General features: G+C 32.6%; 1 protein-coding gene across 1 annotated transcript; it reads right to left on the reverse strand.

The window, feature by feature from the left end:
* Positions 1 to 2,076: 2,076 nt before the first annotated feature.
* LOC144853745 (uncharacterized) lies at positions 2,077 to 13,404 on the reverse strand. The gene is made up of 11 exons (XM_078711565.1): positions 13,247 to 13,404; positions 12,261 to 12,343; positions 9,491 to 9,599; positions 8,987 to 9,098; positions 8,031 to 8,273; positions 7,036 to 7,196; positions 6,252 to 6,282; positions 5,735 to 5,787; positions 4,997 to 5,106; positions 4,384 to 4,534; positions 2,077 to 3,717 (listed from the first exon to the last, which is right to left on the reverse strand). Exons 1-11 carry the CDS (start codon positions 13,301 to 13,303, stop codon positions 2,107 to 2,109), a joined length of 2,721 nt encoding a protein of 906 aa, XP_078567691.1. The 5' UTR covers positions 13,304 to 13,404; the 3' UTR covers positions 2,077 to 2,106.
* Positions 13,405 to 16,472: the final 3,068 nt, after the last annotated feature.

Consider the following 16,472-nt stretch of genomic DNA (forward strand, 5'->3'; position numbering starts at 1 on the left):
TGTATAACTGCTATCATTTTAGATAGAAATGCAATAGTATGTCATGTGATCAACTAATCAATAAAAGATAAACAGCCCTTGAATATGGATTGAATATCTCGTTTGTCTCACATTAAAGTGTCGCCTTAATATGGGTGTTCCCTGAATGTCACAGAGAAGGTGATTATAACAATTTGACCACCAATATGATTTGTATAAAAATACTGTAAACGAAAATATAAACTAAAATAAAAGTTAGTTTATATCAAATTTTATTTTTACAAAGCAAACAAAAACGACACAAAGAAATGAATTGCTAATATTACCAGTACAATAATGTTCAGAACACTATAAAACAAAATTTAAAAGTAACATTTTCATTTAGCTACTTTAAAATAAAAGAAATATCTATTTATTTTGGCTATTTTCGTCATAATTTTCGTATTTACAATTTAAAACAGAAAAAATAAAATGCTATGGTAGTTTTTCTATTGGGTAGAAAAAAAAATTAAATCACAAAACAAAATTCAGAATAAAACAAAAATGAGATCCTTACTTGGATTTGATTATTATTAATTAAGCAACGTATTAAATGATATTTTAAAAACCCCAGGCCTCATATTTCCTGCAAGCTACATAGTTCACACTAGAACACTTTACATAGGCATGTATTTTTAATTTATTCAGCGTGAACCAGTAAAAAACCTGCAATGGAACAACTTTTGAAAAGGACAAGACAAGCGCCAATCTCATGATTTTATATTACTGTACTGCATTACTGTAAAGAAACCTAAAATAAGGAGGCCTATGTGTAAAGGCTGTTTAAACTTTTGTGATTTGGAACTGCTATTAACATGGCCTCGTCTTTTGAGGCATGGGAGTGCGACCCATTCAACTTCTACACAAACAGCACACCAACACCACCCATCTTTTTGTAATCATAAAGTGTAACGATACGTAGTTTCCTAGTTTTACATGTATCTTTACTAATATCTCAGGCTTTATTTGTATTCAATTGTGTAGATATACATTGCAAGTACCTACAACTGATAGTACAAATATACACAACTATATGAGACAAATTTGATTGGGACACTTTACATATTAGTGAATTTACTTCTGAAATAATGTTGCGCTGTGTATATTAAGGTAAGATTGTGTGACCTCATCAACCTTTGTCCTGCAATTGCATGTAAAAATATTCAAACAAAAAAAACAGTACAATTGTTTAAAAATGGTACTTGAATAAAGTAATGCATTACTAAACCGTGTGTACTCTTTGAAATATAGTGTATTATAATATACACCAGAATTTGTTGAGGTCGAAAAAGTCGCAAAATCAGTTTCGGAATACCAAAATATATATTTAGGCTAGTCTGAGGATAGTATTTAGACAGTTGACTTTACTTACAAAGGGATGTTCCAGGAAGGTGGAGGAGGATGATACTAGACAGTGGTGTTGTTTCTGTATATAAAGATGTTTCATGCGATTAACTGAACAAAACCTTAAAAACAAGGTGTGAATTACAAATTGAAAATTATTTTACATCTCCTTGCGTAAATTAAAATGCAGTCCTTATTGTTGGTATTTGCAAATAATATTGCTTTACACCATTACAAGTTGTAACCAGTAGTGTGGAATTCATTTTATGTAAACACTCTTAAATTGCATATCCAAATTCAGAGTATTGAATGATGTCAATTTTTCACAAAAACACACTGTAAAACAGAGAAATCTACAAACATTAGAACTTTCTTAAAGTTTAAAATTCTTCTATGCTTTAAAATGATATTCATAGCACCCAAGGAAGAACATGTTTAAACAACATAACCTACTGTTTTTTTTCAAATTCTTTCACATAATTTCACCTTTTAACTTTTGTTGGAAATATATCTATTATTTTTCTGCTATTTCATAATCTTTATATATATCTGATTTCTAATGCAAATGTTTACTTGGATTATTAGATTATTTTTAATCACACAAAAAAAAAATGTTAGAAAGCAGTTGTAGTAACACAGTTGTTGGAATTACCTTACTGTACAATAAAACTCTTAATTTATAGCCCATAAAATATACTTAATTTGCTTTATATAAACAAAGACTGTTTATAACATGACCCATCATCATCGTATAAGACATGTAACACATAGCTTTGTTGGTCCTATACAATCATCGTGACAAAAAGCCCCACAACCTTGGCATAAAATCATTGCTTTCACTCGACACGTACATTTTGCTATTGTTGCATTTAAACTTTCAGATTTCGACGCTGTTGGTTTGTTTCCAGTAACATATCCAAGTTGCGTGTTTTGATTGTGATTTTCTAAGACAACAGTCTGTGACGGCTGCGTGACGCAAAGTGATAACGGCGTACCGTTTATTGTTCTGTCTTGGTTCGTCCTAATTGGAGATTTCAATAATTGCGTATTTGTAGGTGTACTTTGTTTATTCTCAACTGGTCTGATGCTTTCAATATTGTTATTAGGTGATAGAGGAGTATTAGTAATAGTTTGTGTATTAGGTACAGACGCTGTACTTGTTTGTAACAGTATCACTTGCTTTCCCGGGGTCATGATACTAGCTGATGTCGTGCCAGATGAAGGGTTTACGTTTTCCGAAAAACTTTGTGCTTGCGTTGATATCAACTGTACTTGGGGTTTCCCCATAAGAACGACACTCACTGGCCGAACGATAAACTGGGAAACAGATTGTAACGGCGTGGTTAAAGTTATCGAATTCTGTGTTACATTTGGCGTCGAGCCTTGAAGGTTAGCTTGCGAAACGACAGCAGTTGCATTTGTTGGAACGATAGAGTTTAAGTAATATGGCGTTTTCATTTTGTTTATGCCTCCTGGCCTGCGGGCTTGCAACTTTGCTTTGGATTGATTTTGAGCTTTAATTTGGGCTAGTGTTTTTGTTTGTCCTTTCACTCTAGGCAATGGACGTTTCACTTGTATTGTAGTTTTCACTGGTTTTATTTCTGTTTGCATACGAACATGTGGTGATGTTTTTCCTTTGGTAAACTTTAGGATAATTCGCGGTTGATGTTTAACTTGTGGCGTATCTTCTCGTAACCGTTTCTCCGGTGATACAGGATTTACTTCCGTGGAAGGACGTTTATTATTTTTATCTGCGGACATAATTTGAGATGGTTTTTGAAGCATTTCAGCTAATTTCGAGACAGATTTACAAGATGTTACACTAGACTCGCCAGCAGACTGTCTATTCCTCTGGCTTTCAGCTGCCATACTAGAAAGTAGGTTACTACACGAGAAATGAGAACTATTAATTGTTGACGACGACGACGTTGACACTTGTAAAGACGAAGGAGAATTACTAAGTTCACTTTTAACGTTGACAATATCTAAATCTGCTTTGGTTGTTGCTGTGCTCGTCGTAACAACTGGCACGCTAACACTTGGTATTGTTTTTGTATTGCAATCTGATGTGGTTACACAATGCGCTGCCATACTATCAGACAGCTCTGACTTTGCATCAGAAACGTGACTAGGTCTATAAGTTGCGGTGACTGATCGTGTCACAACTGGACTTCGTATACCTGCCACCGTGGTAATAACAGGCTTCACAGTAGCTGAAAGCGCTGACTGCTGTTTCTCTATTATTTTCACCGGTGACGTCTTTATTGGTGAAGTTGATACAAGCTCCATAGATGAGTTTGTATCTGGATTTTTGGGTATGGTACTTTGACCCCAAACAGGCTCAAAATGTTTCACCTAAATAAAAATAATTGTATATGCATGTAATTAAATCATAAATACACAAAACTATGAATACTTTGTTTGTAATTATAATTACATTACATTTTGTTAACGAAAATAAACAAACCCTCTTCACAGCGCATGTACATGTACAAACTCTAGCTATAGCGCGTGTACATGTATAATATTTAATGTAGGATTCCGAGCTACAGGAACCTCGTTTTAATCTACTTGAGTGATGCAAAAAAAAAAAAAAAAATGTGTCGTCAATCTGCTTGCAGTCACGCAATATCTCTAGTTAGGTCTACATTGCTATCACTACTTAAGCAGCTGGTGGTAGCGGTGGCGGCAATGTTGTTTACGGAAAACTTTATTCAGAGTTAAGCCTAGGCGAACAAATGTTTGTATTTTTTAATGGAAATTCATTTTCGTCAGTTTTGCAACTGTCTAGGCCTAGTATCACTACTAGTACTAGCTAGGCCTACACACTACACAGAGGGTTTAACCAATTAAGTGGTCCGGTAAAATGATGTTGTATTGTTAGTATCTGGATCGAGAATGTGCTATAACAGACACCGTTTGTTTGTGGCTATGTGTGGAGGTGGAGTCAACCACCAACCTACAGTTCCACTACAACAACACATACAAAAATTCAAGTGAAACCAAAAACAAAAACCATACCTTCCACGGATCAAGTTTAACCTTTTCCTTTTCTAATTCTTGTTTAATTTTCAACTGAGCTTCTGGCATAAAGTCTCCTTCTGATAGACTTTCACGCCAACTTGTGCACGCCCTTGCAAAGAACTCATTACTCATTGCAGAAGATGATATCCTTGAGAAAACAAAATTAAATATAATCATTATAACACACCCAAGAATATCCTTACTATCTAATTGATCAATTTCATATCCATGCTGTTCAGTATTAGTTCTACCGCATGACAAATGTTCTATTTAATGATTCTATAGCATGCTCAGGAATTTTGGCTGGGTGAATGCTCCACGTTTGAAAACGGTGTGAATTGTCGATTTTAAGCTACAAACAAAAAATGAGCACTGGCTTCTTTAATGGCTTAGCCTCCCATCTAGCCTTCAACATTCATTATCGGTAATTAAATACAAGTGCAGAAACAAGGATACAATATCAAAAATTTACAATTAAATGTTTCCCCTGTTATTGTTTCAGAATCATTAAAAGTTTAAACTACCATGCAAAAAATTAACAAGAAGGCATTGCAGAATTAGAACATTTTTAATTAATAAATTCAAATTAATAAAACAAATTGTGCTTTACCTTAAGACATTATCTGAGCCTCTATATCGATCAGGTTCAGGAAGCAGGGTAATTAACTTGTGTTGATAATTTGGTGGCAAGCTGGCAAAGGTATGTTTATTTATAAGAGCCTAAAAAGAAGCAAAATGGCATCATATTTAGCATGTTAACTATTAAAGGCCACATTGCTTGTACTGCATCGAAAGAGAGATACTTTACTACCTCTTCCTTCGGATTGGCCATAAAGCTATTGGTCCTGTATACACACAATGTACATGTGTATAATAAAGAACATGGTACACTATTTGAAAAGAGTAGGGAGCAATATTTTCAATGATGTTTAAAGCTCTGTCTACACTATCAAACTTGTTTGACAATAAAGTTGTATGATGTCATCGTGCCCATATATGGGCACATCATATTTTTGTTGTCACATAGTTTGATAGTGTAGACAGAGCTTTTAGACTTGTAGCAGCTCTATTTATTATTTTTATTCCATTTAGTAAGGGATCATTTCAAATAATTCTGCGACAGTTACTGCAGTAATTACATCTACTGCAACAATGTATGATTTAATTTAGTTAGTTTATGAAGCAGTCTCACTTCAATAAACAGTGAGTATGATACCAAAAAAAGGCATGCTAAATAATTGTGTAAAAAGGTTAAAGTAAAAACAAAATGTATTTACTGCAGTAACTGCAGCAGAAATGTTTTGACATGGTTCTTAGAGCGCCAAGGCAATTGTTAATGAGTACTAACCCTTAAATTTGTATTTGCTAGAATAGAATCAGGTGTTTCCAGATCAATACAACCTATGATAGAAAAAGAAAAACAGAATTTGGTCTAGAAGTTTACTACTAATAATAATAATAATTTACAAACAAAACTACTTTTACTGGAATTATATTAATGTAATTTTTTAAATATTTTTTGTCATATTTGTTTTTGTCAATATTATATATATTTTTTAGTTTTCTTGTCATGTCGACAACTGCTTAGGTTGTCAATGTTTAAAGTAATTATTACTTATTTTGATCTTCTTTCACACATTGTCTTCTTTTTTTCTTTTCTAAAGTATTAATATCTGTTCTATTTTGTACAATGTGTGGAAAATAAATAAATGAAACAAATAGCACAATGTACTACTGACGTTGAAGTATTGCAATTTCTGATATTGTTTCCATGACTACTGAATACTATACCATATCTCTTTTTATGTATGCATAAATAAATAAGAAATAGATAAGAATTGAAAAGAATACTGTTAGACTCTTACCTCCAGCTCTCCTGTTCATCTTTCTTCGAGACTATAAAAAACAATGAAAAACAAAAATGGTAAACATTGAAAATGGTAATAGTGGGCAGTAGTCACATGACCTAAGGTTATACAGTCTTAAAAGGGCGAAGCAAGTAACTTCTGTCTTTGGGGGCAGTGGGGGGATTTAAGGCAGGTGACTATGTATGGTTCACAGGATACAGGAGGCTACAGCCTAGTAATAGCTGACACACAAGTTCAAGCTCTAGATCCAACAAATTAATGCTCCTAATGTCGGTCAGCCTGGCATTACCTCAAGGTCAAAGTTTACAACAAACAGTTGACTTATACAGGTAACATATATATTGACTGGGTGAGTGCCAACATGGTTTAAACATGAAAAACGCGTTTTTGATGGTTTACCAAAGAGATGGGAATTGGGCCAAAAGCAGAGCCATATAAGGAAGTTGAGAGCATGCTAATATTTATGATGAGTGGAGTCAGTATTTGTTCTCACAACGAACCTAATGTACTCCCAAAGAGTTCTTGTGTAGAGCAACCTTGTGTTTATAGTTCTTTTTTTTAAATTCTGGGACAGAAATTAAATCTGTTATTATCAATCTTTGGCAATACGCCTAAACACATTAAATATAATAATTGTTCTTTTTTTTTGTATATTCACGGCTAAATACATAAATTGTTTATAATAAATTTATAGTATATTTTATATTATGGTTTGTTGGTCAAATAAATAAATGAAATAAAATGAAACAACATTTCTCTACATTCTAATCTGTTCACAAACCTTTCCAAGGTAGCCTGGCACGGATGCTAATATCTCTTGTACTGTTTGCCAACGGGGAGGAGTATTTGTCACAGTTTCATCAGAAAATGAAGTTTTGCTATCATGAGATTTCCGTTTGGACAGCCTTCGGCTGGTTCGAATTTCTGACACTACAGATGCACCTGAAAGTTGACAAAGACAATGTACATATGAACAAACAAATTCTTTTAGCTTTTAATGCCATAAAAACTAGAATTAATAGTACAATCAGTGCAAAATGCAACTAACTTTTCTATAAACGATTAACAAAAATTGCAAAACAATACAAAACAAAAATAAAGCAATATACTTCATTTGTGTAATTTAGACTGTCATGATGATGAACAAATAAAAACAAGATAATTTTTATGTAGAATTATGAATTTCTCAACTCTGTGTTGAAGCAAAAATCTAATTGAAATTCTCCGTCTCGAGATAATAAATTCTTGTTGTAAATACACTGAACAAGTTTAATAATATGTAAAGTTGGATTATTACTAGGTGGTAATTACTTTTCCTGCCAGATCTTCTACAAGGGTTAGACTGGCATTACTCAATATCAACTTACTCCTATTGCATCGAGTAAATAATATATAAATAATGAATGTTTACGAGTGTAATGGTAAAATAATGACATGAAGGTGAATGATTAATGCCAATATCACAAGGCGAAGCAGAGTTGAAATAACCTTTCATCATTCACAGAATGCCATTATTTGTACCATTACACGAATATAAAACATTCCTTATAAATTTTTTTTAATGTGAGCACAGAGGTAAAATGACAGGTGTCGCTGTTGGATTTCACAGTAATTGTATACTAGATTTTTGTTTTCACCTGCGAACATTTTTTTTTTACAAAAAATTAAATGACTGTTCAATAGTGTGTACTATTGCATGCCATGTGACCCACAATCTTCCAATCAAATTTATTTAGGTGTTATATAATACTAAAATAATAATAAAATCACTCATACCTGTAGCATCTTTATCTTGATATCCAGGTGGTGGTTTTAAAGGTTTCAAAATAATCCTAGGTATAATGTTTGGGGGACGCCGATGAACTCTTCTCATGGAGCTCTTCCAGGTTCGATGACTGTGATCCTTACTAGACCTCTTCACGGAAGAAGTCTTTGGTGTAGGACTGTCTGGTTGCTGGTTCTTGAACCTCACCAAAGATGGTATACAACTGTGAGCACTCACAGGAAGAATGTAAACAGCTATAAACAAAAAATAAATTAATTAATTCCGTTTATAGCCGTATTGTTAATGTAATGTTGTATTGGGGAGAGGCAATCAAATCCTTAAATATAAAATACAATACAAGTTTTCCATTCTAAAATATTTATAAATTATATATTAAGTTATTATTATTACATATACATTTTATTGCAAATAAAAAAATAATTTAATTGCAAGCTTCAGGACTGAAGACAAGGAAAAACATTAAATTAATCAGTCATAATTTATCCATGGTATACTGGTACTACTACGTACAATCAGATAAATCTTTAAATGTATAAATTGCTGTCTCTTTTCTTTAATGCAAGTGTGTTTGTTATTATTTATTTATATTAGGAAACCCCTTTAGTCAAAGACTGGTCTTTCAGAGGTACAGTACTAGTACACCGGGGTAACCCCCTACTCCTGTCGAAAGATGTACTAGGTTCTTTAAAGTGCACATGAGCTAGAGTGTACACTGGACCAATGGTTTATAGTCCTTATCCATGGAACGAGTGAGCCTCGAACCCTTGCCGATGTTATGGCTACATAATTACGGTTCCACTGTCTTTACTGCTCGGCCACTCACTCATGTGCTTTGACATTGCTGATACTATTCACAAACATTATAAAAACAAAACAGCAGTGTTATAATAGACTTCCCATCATGAATTAGTTACAGTAAGTATGTATTTATCATGATATAACTTACGTCTTTTCTTAATTGGAAGTGGACGAATGGCGTCATCACTGCCTTCGTAACTCGGTTCCGACTCCTCATTTAAAGTTTCCAGCAAATCATCAACGCCAGAAGGTAGCGTTTTCTGAAGGAATTAATATAGTTAATATAAAGTTAATATGTTTGGGTAATACATAAACATTTTTTAGGTGAAATTAATATTCTGGCAACTCTCCCAATTTCGGACACCCTTGGGCTGGCCTAAAGCTCTGTCTACACTATCAAACTAGTTAGACAAAAAAAGTGTGGTATGGCCAAATATATTAGTGACAGAGCTTCATATGCCTGGTCTCCAAAAATTCTGGGATTCTGAAAAATGTGGGACCTTTGGAAGCTCGAGCAAAATTTGGTTTTAATTTCCCATTTTCGGAGAGTTCATTGGGAGAGTCAACTGTATCATAAGATGAAATGAATGAGGATTAAACAAGTTAAAAAAACATAGAGAATAAATAAAGTAAAGTTTCTAAAGTTACCTACCCTTAAGCCATATATACCGTGAAGTCCAGATACTTTGTAGAAAGGGCTTTCCTTACCACGACACCCTAGATGTAACATTGCATTGAGACAGGCAAACGGTTCAGTACCCCTGAAAAATAACCATCATAAAGTTTAGATAGATATTGTATATTTTAATATTTTGTTAATATAAAGCCATCGAATCTGTCTAGCCGCAGGCCACTTTAGTTCCCACACACCGACCCTTTCAGACAGCAGAAACAATCGAGCAGCCAAAGTAATCAAGTTTGTACAGATGCTACAACACAATCAAATTGGGATTTGAAAAGTCAACCTTACAGTACAGTGTCTAAATTTTTGTCATTAGCAGCGAATTAGGTAATTAAATAAAAGTACTGTAGGTGTCATCATCAGAAAATACATAATGGATAATGTAAAATGTAACAAATAATTTTTATTTATAAAATTATTTGTACTACTGCACTCATAAACATTCATTATTTGTATATTTAATAAATAAATACAGAATCACTAGTACTAGTAGTTACTGTAATGTTGTTAAAGTTAATTTTAAATATTTGACTAATATATTTGTATATATTTAATTTTACCCCTCAGTATACCATCCAAATTATTATTATTATCGCTTACATACTGGTAATTAATATGAAAATCAGATCAGAAATTATTATTATATTAATAGCAATAATCAATAAACATGGTTAAATAATAACTTGTTAATGTTGGTAATTAATGATTTATGACAGCTATCCTCAACCAATAACATTAAAAAACATTCATTTACTGTACTTTAAATTTTATTTAAAAATAACATATGGTTAGAATAAAATACCCAAATTAGAATGTTATAATACTGTAAAATAAATTAATTAGTAAAATAACAAAATACAAACTAAAAAAAAAAACAAAAATAAGAATTTATTTCTCTTGAAATACAATTTTTTTGCGGCTTTAATCGATTGCAAGGCAAGGCCATAACAAAATTTACCGCTCAGATTTTGTCATGTAATGCTCTTTCAACCAATCACTAGACGGTACATGTTTGAGCCATGATGTATTACACTAAGCACCATCATACTAAAACTATCCCAACCCCTACAGTATATTTCATGAAATTAAACCCATCATATCACCAGCACTATTACAAAATAACCTATACCTCCACCACTGCATTCAGTTGTTCAGAAAAGACTCAATTAAATATGTTAGCAACAGCATTAAATAGTATTATTTAAATATTCAATGAGAAAACAATAAACAAACTTTAAAAAAAGTTGAAGTACCAAAAACAAGCCTTTTTAATAAAAACCTTTATGTTGCCAATCAGTGTGAAAAAAACTTTGATCATAGGCATACAATATAGAAGCTTAAAATGACCACCCAGATGCATATAAATTATATTTGTTAATCTATGAAATAGGTGGTCATTTTAAGCTTCCATACAATAGTGAATAATCTTACCTACTACACCACAGAAATGAAGTCACAGTATCCAAATGAAAAATTGGTATGAAACGAAAAATGGGTAATTGAATGAAATTTAAAAAATCAAACAAATTGTATTCTGCTTTGAGTAGTCAATATTATTTTTGTAATTTAAATAAATAGTGCTATACTGTCATTCCACGATAATAGAGTACAGTATTACTTTACAGTATATTTTCTTAATCCTATAACCAATAACTAAAAGTTAACTACAATTACTTTCTTTATTTTTTGTTAAATTAAGTAATTATTTTACAGTAATAGTATGTATATAGTACTGTATGTTGTTATTTTGTTTTGTACTGTAAATTTTTCTCACTTAATTTTTAGTTCCAAAATTATTAAACTATTCTATATCAGTTATTACATATTAAATTATCAAAATATAATTGTGATTCACAGCTAGAATTACAGTCCAATACCCATATGATGTTAATGTATTTTCATAATTAATTATTAGTCATTCAATTTACTTTTTATCCTATTTTGGGCTTACGCCTTACACCCATTAATATATTATCCTATTATCATAATAATATTGACGTCAATAATTGATTCAAATTGTAGCTACAGTATGTACTGCACTGTAATATACTGTACACTGCCATAGCCTTCCTTGTATTACTGACATCGAATTATACATTGTTTTGCCCATGTTTAATTACTGAATATTTATTTATTATTAATAATTATTTTTCTAAAATTTGTATAACAATAACATAATTTGTGTAACATAATTAATATCCATTAATGGTGATATTAAAAAAAAAAAGATGGGTCTCACATTTACAGTATTTCTGTCAGTGTATAGTTTTAGTAACCAAAAATGTATCAATTTTCAGTTTCATTAAATTTTCAATCATCCTAGAAAATATTGTCTTGTACGATGAAAATAATATTTTTTTAAATCAAATCAAATGGTACTTCACATCAATGAACAATGGTGTGTCAATGTCACTTTACCACCCACCATAACATGGTCAAAATGTGTCTTTGTTCTTCAAAATGGGTGTGTCATGTTCATCCAAAGGGTAAGTCACTTATTTGATGCAGAGGTGTGTCATGGTATTCATAAGGTAGGACGCATATAGGACAAATGATGCACATCTCCCGGGGGTCATATAGTGGGTCATACGATTGACAAGTGCATTAGATGGTCTGGTAATGAGCCTGTTGTCATCCGCACATGATGACACAGCAAGAAGTTTAACGTCGCTAGATGCAATACCATTACAAGAATCGGGTGTCAATTTGTGGTTGATAATACTTTGTCAATGCCACTTACCTGATGTCCTTATAATTATTCTTCTGAATGTCAATCAAAATTTCTTTGAAGCTCATTGGTCGATTGTCAAATTTTTCAAGAACCTAAAAAAGAATAAATTTCAAGTTCTGTAGTGGAATACAATTTAAATCAATTTTCCCAATTATTTTTCGTTTACAATACCATGTAATAGGAGATACTGTACTGTGCTTTTGCACACTAGGCCTAGCTAGGTCACAATCCTAGATTTTAGGTTCAGCCACTGGTTAGCATTTCTGTGACCCAAATCTAATGCCCTAAAGATAATTTCAGTACTGTAGATCACGTGAGTAAAGTGCTAGCTTTATCATGATGGAACTGATGATAGGCCTATATTATATTGATATATAAGGTTTATCGCAAATAGCGTGCACAACGTTTAGTACGTACGTGTCGTGACGTTTGCACCCAAACCCTTTCCATTATGCATCAATGTGCAATGACGTTCCTCGCGAAATCAAGCTATTTGCGATATTAAATCCTTATTGAGGAATTAAGTCAAGCTTCTACTAGTACTGACAAGAAGGTGGACACTGTGTAGAGTACATGTCATTGTTGTTGGCCTAGCTAGGTAGCCTACTACTACTTGCTAGCAGATCCGGGCTAGGGCCTAGGTTCAACCTATATTGGCCTACAGTTATAAATATAAACTAACACTAAAAAAAAAACAGTAAAACACAGTTTAATTTAGGCCTAATCACAACTGACACATTAACATTTTTTAAAATTAATTAACAAAACTATTAAAATTATTACACGATAACGTATTTAATATAGGCCTATAGGATAAGGTATCATAGGCCTAAAATTAAGAACATTAGCCTAAACATCCACACCCACCCATCTAGTCCTAGAGGGCCTAGGCCTAGCTAAGTCTTACACAAACTGTATCGACAAGGCCTTCCCAACCAGTTCAAGGCAAAAAAGGCATATTCGAAGGCGGGGTAATTTTCGATTGTTATACACACCTTTTCAGCAGCTTCGGCCCAAGTAGGACCTTTTGATGCTCTCTTCCTTGCTTTCATTTTATCTTAGTTTAAATAATTTTGAAAATTACAAGTCGTACATCACACAATCTTGCACAATTTTCTTGATAAATTTCAGGTAAATTCCGCCATTTTCCTCTTTTTTTTAACCAAAAGCAAGAGGTCAAAGGTTACATGATGTGAGAGAAATACGTAATCAAGAGTCTTCCATTTAATAGAAGGGGTGATACATTTCATTTTGAAACTTTTAAGAAAATAACACAGAATGAATTTGCATAAATCAAAATGTTTTTAAGATTACATATTAAAAAGTGTTTATAATTATTAAAAACAAAAGACCTGTTTGAAATTGTTATCAGAAATTAATTTAAAAAAAAACACTCATCCTATAGAGTAAATGGTTTTGCAGGGGAACAAAGACTTCTTATAATAAGATAATGCATCTCATTAAATATTAATTAACAACATAGCAACATAGTTTTGTATGTTATTTCTAAGAATTGCAACTATATACATAATAAATATAGCATTATGTAATTTTTATTTAACAAATAATACCATGTTTGTAAGAAAATATAGTAAATAAAGTATAGGCTAAAGTAGTGTATAGGGTATAGTCCTACAGGTGGTGCCTAAAAATGATTAATTGCATTTTATCTATGGTAATGTCGTATTATTATTATGCTGGAAGTCTAACCGATTTTATTTCAATTAAAAATAAACAAAATGATAATATAATTTACTGATTTACATAAAAGAATTTAATTCCAGAATATGACAGATTACTGCTAGGGCTCGAATTAAGTATAAATAGGAGGGAAGATCAAACGGAAAAAATTCGACGACACCCATCGGGCCGAACTAGCAGCACGTGGCGTCACATTATCATAAGGCCTAATATCATGCATGCTTGACTAAACTTAAGTAGATGATAATAAATAGATACATTTATTTATTTATCCAACTTATTTTCGTATCTATTCGAGAGGGACGTCGTTTATTCAGGGAGAAAATTCCCCTATGAAAAATACAACACAATTATATCATGAACATAGTGGTAAAATACAGTAAAAATTGGATCAAAATGCTTGATATTGTAGATCAAGGCAATCAATGAATTTTACTACAAATAAAAATGTGGAGTAGGAGGTCCTATATTGTGGCGGGGTGTTTATTCAAGAAAAAAAACCGATAAGCAAGGAAAATATAACATTTATTCAAAACTAGATTTGATTAAAATCCACAATGTCGAGATATGAAAATAGTTTTTAAAAACCCAGCCTAGTAATAATATTGTAGACTTAGTATTGTAACAGGTAAGAGAGGACTCGTCGGTCTGCCTACTTCTAAAACTCTGTCTACTATCAAACTAGTTTGTCAAAAAACAGTGTGATATGCCCAAATATGGCAGTGATATGACATCATCATGTTCATGGCACATCACATTTTTTTTGGGTCACATATAAAGTTTGATAGTGTAGACAAAGCTTTATGATGTAAAAGTAGGCCCTATTAATTATTAGTAACTAATACAAGGATAAATTTCATTCATTTAAACATTAATTATAGATATTATTTTGATAACAATGATTATTATTTATGGTTGATATTAAGGTTGATTATCATTCATTCATCATTGAACCTAAATCGTGTAAACGATTGTGAACTTTAGACCTAATGTTTGTTTTTGTCTGACATCAGAGTAGTGTTAGTTATTCATTCTTATTAAAACAGTTTAGTTGATAATACAATGCAATATCTTCATGTAAGGATACTTACTATAAATGTTGTGGAAAGAAGGTAAGAAGATAAGTAATATAAAATTTAAGTTAATATAGGCTTTTGATGTATGATGTGTTCGAGTATGGGTGGTGATTAAAACGTTTAGGTGGCCTAAATATTTACATGATTACTTTTGATTCTGCAGTGTTCACCCCACAACGATAATGGTTATTCATGAACACGTATTGATTAGCCTCAGTGTTACCCCATTCAACTCATATTTTAAAATTAGTCTTCTTCCAAAAGATCCACACCCCAACAAATGCGTATTTGTTATAGTATTCAAATAAAACGATAACATAGTATTTTATGTATTGCATGCGCTTATTGTATACTATATTGTGAAAACATTAATGAAACATGTAACCTTATCGGTATACAGGCAGGTGGGTGGGGGTTTTCGATACCTACTAACATAGGCCTAGACATCATACGAATACAATACTGAAATGCGGTTTTGCACATTATAGGAAGATTATGATGATCGTGGTCATATTTAATATAGAATATTCCACAGGTCATCAAATAGATTCTAACGGACTATCGACAGTCAGAATGCATGGTTTAACTAGGAAAAAAAAATCAATAGGACTACATGTAGACATGCATACAATTTATACCTTGTCTATAGATACAACCTGACAGAGGGTTATTAATATTATGTGTATTAAATGTATTTAATGCACAAGACAAGTTCCTAAATGAGTGTCGATAATCAGTTTTATACGTACAGTACCAGTAGTTTTGCTTGAATTCCATCTATTCTATTTTCAGGTAATAAACCCACTGAGCTTCAATATGGCCACCAAAGGTTTGAACCGACTTGTCGAGTGTTCTGTCTGCTACGAAGACTACAACGAAAATGAGAGGCTGCCAAAATTACTGCCATGTGGACACACCCTTTGCTTGTCGTGTGTTCAAAGAATTTCTGGAGAAATAAGTGGAAGAGTTGTTTGTTCTTCCTGTCGCGCGGTGGTCGATGTTCCATGTGCTGGCTGCACTGGGTTTCCAAATGACTTGACAATGATACAAGCAATATCGATGCTTGATAGATACAGTAGAAACGTTAAACCACCAACGCCTCCACCAAGACCACCAAAATTAATACCGAAGACTTTTGACCAACAGGCAGACGAGCTTCGTTGGAAATTAACAGATCTTCGTTGTCAATGTCAACTAACGTCATACTCCATGAAAGAGTTTGCTGACAAATGCGCGTGCTTGCGTAATCAAGTTAAAAGTTGTTTTGACCGTCTGCGACAACGCATAGAAGAGAGGGAAGCTATTTTACTGCAGGAAATAGACGATTTAGACGCCGATCAATTGCATAGCAATTCAGAGCTACAAGTGAATAACGCAACATCTTTCATTGAATACGCAGAAAAGAGTATGACTTCTGTAAATCAGGTTCACGAGATGAAAAAAC

The sequence above is a fragment of the Antedon bifida genome, chromosome 10 (genome assembly GCF_963402885.1).
Source record: "Antedon bifida chromosome 10, ecAntBifi1.1, whole genome shotgun sequence".
Lineage (NCBI taxonomy): Eukaryota > Metazoa > Echinodermata > Crinoidea > Comatulida > Antedonidae > Antedon > Antedon bifida.

Bases quoted from the DNA above. Each gene is read 5' to 3' on its own strand.
- LOC144853745 (XM_078711565.1), bottom strand. From the start codon at position 13,303: ATGAAAGCAAGGAAGAGAGCATCAAAAGGTCCTACTTGGGCCGAAGCT. The intron at 5,788-6,251 runs GTAAGAGTCTAA...TTTCTATCATAG, and splicing joins GATGAACAGGAGAGCTGGAG to GTTGTATTGATCTGGAAACA. The intron at 5,107-5,734 runs GTTAGTACTCAT...GCTTCTTTTTAG, and splicing joins TAGCAAATACAAATTTAAGG to GCTCTTATAAATAAACATAC.